The 5,950-nt window shown below is 40.6% G+C and overlaps 1 protein-coding gene across 1 annotated transcript; it reads right to left on the bottom strand.

The window, feature by feature from the left end:
• Positions 1 to 430: 430 nt before the first annotated feature.
• On the bottom strand, positions 431 to 5,177 carry LOC133950891 (macrophage-expressed gene 1 protein-like). Its single transcript, XM_062385061.1, has 2 exons — positions 4,728 to 5,177; positions 431 to 3,847 (listed from the first exon to the last, which is right to left on the bottom strand). Exons 1-2 carry the CDS (start codon positions 5,175 to 5,177, stop codon positions 2,165 to 2,167), a joined length of 2,133 nt encoding a protein of 710 aa, XP_062241045.1. The 3' UTR covers positions 431 to 2,164.
• Positions 5,178 to 5,950: the final 773 nt, after the last annotated feature.

The raw sequence follows: 5,950 nt of genomic DNA, 5'->3' as shown, positions 1-5,950 counted from the left end.
TCTCAGGTGTATGTCATCATTTTCTTATAAGCGCAGTGCATTCATGTATGTGATGTGGATTAAAGATAAGGAGTTATGTTTTAATATGACAAGTTAGGTATGAGAACAAGTATGCCACTGATTCACAGTCTCAGCAACAGGCATTATCAGACAGGTGAGATACTGAACTATGATGTGACACAAACACACACACATTCTAACTAACTTCAAGATTAACACCAGCCAGCAACGGCTATTAAAATTCACCACATATTCTCCACATATTCAGCCCAAACTGCTCCTGCCCCCACCCACGTTTAACGCCCTGAATTTGTTTAGAGTTTAGTTTCATTGCCATCTTCACAAACACACACACTCAGACAAACATTGATTTAAAATCTTAACAAACATAGATTTAAAATCTCAACACTTGTGAGAGAACATGTTTCCACTTAATGTACCCAACATGTCCCACAGGATTCTCAATGCAAGTAGCATGTATTTTCCAAAGGTCCTTCAAATTACATTTTCACAGGTTTCTTTGGGCAGATTTTTAATAGCAGATGCACTATGTCTGTTACACAGCAAATGCAGATGAGCTCTTAATCCTCTCTGCTTTAGAGAAAGCAGTAATCCTCCAGCTGATGTTGTGTCAACAATAAAAAACGTACATGCACTAAAAACGGCAAACTATGAAGAAAGACTAAATGTGAAAAATCTATTGCATTTCTGTCCGTCCTGGGAGAGGGATCCCTCACATGTGGCGCTCTGAGGTTTCTATGTATTTTTAACCTGTTAAAAGGGTTTTTAGTAGTTTTTCCTTCCTCTTGTCGAGGGAAAGGATGTCACACCATGTTAAAGCCCTATGAGACAAATTGTGATTTGTGAATATGAGCTATACAAATAAAATTTGATTGATTGATGATGGATCTTACCTTGGACTGTATTTGTTTTAATGTCCTTCAGTCCGTCTCGTCATCTCCTTTTAGGAGTTGTCAGGCTGTAACTTTTCTGCTGGAATTGAAATAACGACGAGGGAGCTTTTGCTGTTCTAAAACACCTCTCTCCCTCCCTTTAATTTGTTCTCTCCCTCAATACCATACAAATTTTCTCATTGGTACAAAACTTATGACTGGTTCTGTTTTCAACTTCTAGACATGCACACTGGTCGGAATACTCGTTACGGGAAATAAATGTGGTTACGTGTGTATGCATGTGCATGTGAGTGTGCACAGTACATGTCTGTTGTGAGTGAATGTGCGATCATGTCTATTTAATGTCTGGACCTGCCTGTCTGTGTGCTGATAACCTTACCAAAACCATGAGGTCAGCTTTGACATTGTCTATTTAAAGGTGTGGGTGGAATGTTGTGGTTTTCTCAGCAAGGGCAAGGAACATTCAAAGAGAAACTGATAAAAATAAAATAAAAGGTTTTCCAGCCCTTGTTTGCTTTTATATTTAGAGAACCTATATGCACTTTGGTGCCATATGTACAGACTAGTGAGAGGTCCATTGAATTGTTTCTGCTTTTTGAACTAAACTTTACATGATCTATTAAAAACATATACACACAATGCAGACATGTTAGAAGGCCATTAACTATGTACTTGACCAACTACCAAGATATTATTTGAACATTTAAGACAATGTCCTTCACCAGAGAGATAGCAAACACACATTTTTTTACATAACTTTAATAGTTAGTTTATTAAAGTTATGCACATATAATTTTTAATTGCAAGTACAGTACCAAAATGATTCATACACAAATTACAAAGGATTCACTAGTTATCTGTGAAAAACATTTGTACACGCATTTCTTTTTTATTGTACTTCTCAGTGCTGAGGTTCTTAAATGTGGGGTAAAAATGAAATGAGGTATTGGTTCACTACAGCCTTTGGAAATCACGTCTGCTTCCAATTAATCATTTTGTGATTTTAAAATCAGATTTAGCTGAAATCAAGTATCTTGGATGTATAAAATTCAAGAATGTTTTTGTTATTAAATAGCGACATTGAAGCAAAAAAGGAATTCTTAAGGAACTTCCACAAATTCTCCCTCTCCAGAAAAACTCATTTTTAAAGAGTCAAAGATTTCTGAGGTGACAATCAACTTTAAAGCTAAATCTCACTCATTAGAAGAACTTGTGTCAGGGGGAAAAGGCGCCAAGCAGTTTTCCCCCCCTCAGGCATCCTCTTGCTGTGTCTCCCTCTCTGCTTCATCACAACCAACCTCTCCACGTATTTCCTCATAGCCCATCGCCATCCCCAACCGAGGGAGCCCTCTCCTTCTCCTCTTCACAAGTACTGTCCATATGACCACCAGCACCATCAAACCCATCACCCCAAAGGCTATCCCAGCCTTTTCTCCCCCCGACATCTGACTCAATTCTGGGTCCATTTGATGCACAATTTCCTTGATTTCCTCTGGTTTGGCCAGTTTCCACATCTTGGTCTGACCCACTCTTATCCAGCTCTTGTCTCCGTCACTCATCACCATTACTGTGTTGGTGGCTTGCACGGTGACGAGCGGAGGTTTAGTGAAAGGTGGAAGGTAGATTTGGAGCAGTTGCCCGCCTGTGAACAGTCCTGACTGGACACAGTAAAGAATTTCACAGCCATCACTCACTGTGGCCAGGTGCTGACTGAACTGGGGAGGGCAGCGACGTTGGCCTCCTGCCAGTGGGTTGGTTGACTGACAGCTGAAGAGGCCTCCGAAGGGTACTGCAAATCTGGATCCGGCTTCATAGTCGTCACTCACACAGATCACTTGGTCATCCGAGAGGAAATTTTGTGGGACGAAGTTCGGTGGGCAACTTTTGGCCTTGGTGAGGGGGTTCAGGTGAGAGGGGCTATAGATGCCTCCAAACAGATACCCCGAGTTGTCCGGGGCCTTTCCATTCACAGAGCACCAGGAAGTGTTAACGCGAGCACGGCGAACAGAGTAGATGTCCCGACACACTGAATCATAACAAGTATCCATCCAAAGCAATCCACAGGCATAGCTTTGATCGTAGCATTGGCGGAAATTGTACCCCTGCTGTCTCACTTCTGATCTCAGTAACGTTGGGGAGTAAGGTGAACGACAGGAGAAGTCTCCTGTTCCAGGGTTTTTCTTGGCCAGGGAATCACAAAGGGGACCCGCATCTGAACTGAGTTGAGCACAGGTTTGATAAATGCCTCCGAAACTGAGGTTTGTAGCAGGGCCATCGCAGGAACTGTCATCAATGTTGGCTTGGAAGTTAAAGTTCTTGGAGTTGACATCAACACAGCCAGGGCGGCTGTTGATCATATAGTATCGCTCTATAGCTTGACTCACACTATGAGCCACCTTCCCAACTGTCGGCTGTGGCAGGTCAGGAATGGTGTTGGTGTTTATAATGAAGTGTAGGGGAAATCCGGAGCGATCAATAGCAACAAGGTTGTTTCTGGTACTCTCCTGCCACTTCTGCAGAGTGATGCCAGGATAGAAAGGTGTGCCGCCTCCATGGCTCTGAATGAGAGAGTACGTAATGTTGGACTGATACGTTTGGATTGACGAGCTCTTCTGGGAAGTTTGACTGCTTATGTCAAACTTGAGTTTGTCAAAAAAGTTGAAGCCAGCCTGAGCTTTGACGGAGGAACCCTGTGACACGCTGTCTGACACATATTTAGTAGTGAGGTAATCTTCCTGCACTAAAGCAGCCCCAGCATCTACACTGGTGATAACATGAGTTCCATAGTCCAGCACCATCTTCTCTGAGAGATACTCTGCGTTCCTCGTTTGGTTGTTTTCAATTGCATCAGCTATCTCTTTGGCTTGCTGAGCAAAGCGTGTGTCCAGAGTGAAGTCTGGATAAGCCTTAACAGTGTAGATGAAGTTACGAACCTTTGAAAGAAAGAGGAATAAAACATCATTAAATGTTATTTGGGGATTTTTTTTTCAATCAGCTGTACATTAAATTAATAAAAATGTATTTGCTTTTAAGTGATATTTATGTCATATAACCAGTTACGACAGATGAAACATTTTAACGTGCACTGCCCCTCTTGAGTTGACCAAAAGAAAGATAAAATAATGAAGGAACTTATTTTCACTTTAGATATTTTTTTTAATTAATCAACCAAATTTATAACAATCCAACGTAGAATATATGCATAGGTGTGATGGAAGTTTTTTGGAAGCTGGTGAAAGGAGAACTCAGTCAGCAGCTGATGTCTTATGCAGAAGGTTTTAATGTTGACTTGATGCATCAAGGAGAACAAAAGGTGGAACAACGTACCAAAGCCAACAGAACAATGTGAGAAATTTTCACCCCCAAGTCTCAAGATGTCTCCCACAGCATCCCAGTATATCTCCCTCTACTTGTGTCACCCATCCCAACAGAACATCCATAAAAGGCTAGAAATGCTGTCACTCTCTATGTTACATGTACTCTAGGTGTTTACATCCTATTGGATTTTTAAGCCTAAGGTATGCCTTCCTAAATCACATTGTGTCCTTACATCTTTCCACCTGTGTAAGATGCAAAAGAGTTGGAGTTGGTTGCCTCTCTGTCTGAATATGAAAGTCCATGAGTGTTGAATCTACCCCTATCAAGGCCCTTTATCTATAACCTGATCTTGGGAACAGATTACGTGGTGCTTGGAGAGAGAAGGATGTGTATTTATCTGTTAAGTGAGGAATTAACTCTGGATGACCAAACTGTTTTACATTTGTCATGCTTTGTATCTTTTTACATTCAAGCCATACCAGAACAAAGGCTCACCTGCACTCTGGCTGTAGTTGATGAGTCTTTGACCTGATGGGTTTTCATCCTCTGGTTCTCAATAGAGAATTTGCCATTCATCACTGTGAGAAAGGAGATATCTGCATTTATGGAGGAGGATGTAGAGCTTTTATGCTCAAGCCAGGAGCTGATTATCTCTGAGGTGGTTTCCACACCGGTCTCTTTGTGGGGAATGACAAACACCTCGTCTGGGATGAGGTAGTACCCGTCCTCGGTCGTCAGGCACTGGAAGTAGCTGAGGTTCATGACTCGGCCCATATCCATGTTCCGAAGGTTATCCCAGCCTCCACCTGGCAGCACCTCCAGTGCTGTGATGGAGAGGTTGTTGGAGGCTCGACATTTACCGAGCCAGTTGTCGGGCCGTCTGATCGGAAAAGGAGAGCAGACATGAAGGAGAGAGAGAGCCAGGAGGGCCGCTGCTGTCTTCATGACGATTGTGTGGGAAATGAAGGCTTAGATGCATGATCATATATATACTGTATATCTACTAGGGTCCTCCTTCTCTTAGGCAGTTTCTCACATGACAAACAGGAACATCTTGTTTGAGAGAGGAATTTTGTTTGCCTTAACTTGCATTTTTGTAACAAAGGCTACTTATTAACAGAAAGGGAAAAAAATCAAGAACTGAGGTTACAAATAAGTTGTTTTTCTCTCTGTGAAAAAGAAATGAACAGTATTTTTATGGTCAATAACAAAGAACCTACAGCAGCATATGTTTTTTAAAGGCAGATACTGTGTTTAGTTACAGTGGTTTATGATGTGTAATCATGAATAGTTGAAATATGTTATTTATTTAGGTATGATTTTTGTTCTGATATTAGGATGTGCCTCAGTGGACATTAGTAAAACAATCTATTTCTTTTTTTATCCACAAAACTCACTCGCTACTTGTTCAAAGAAAATTTACTTGTAAAAAGAGAGAGTGGCCACAAAAGAGAGGGTAGATGAGAATTTAAGATTAATCTGAACCCCAAAGGAAAATCTTACTTTTACTTTGCATATATTGTGATAACGATACATTTAATTTGTATAGCATACAAGAAATGCAGCTTAAAGTGCTTTACATACAATATAGATAAAAAATTATAACTTTTTCAAATTAATTCAAATAGATATTCAACAGATATTAAGAAACATAACATAAAAATGACATTTAAAAAACAAGGAAACAAACAAAAAAAAAAGCATGAAAAGCTAAAAAG

This window comes from Platichthys flesus, chromosome 3 (genome assembly GCF_949316205.1).
Source record: "Platichthys flesus chromosome 3, fPlaFle2.1, whole genome shotgun sequence".
In the NCBI taxonomy this organism is placed as follows: Eukaryota; Metazoa; Chordata; class Actinopteri; order Pleuronectiformes; family Pleuronectidae; genus Platichthys; species Platichthys flesus.
Note: the sequence above shows the minus strand (reverse complement) of the source record. Positions and strands in the feature narration are given on the sequence as shown.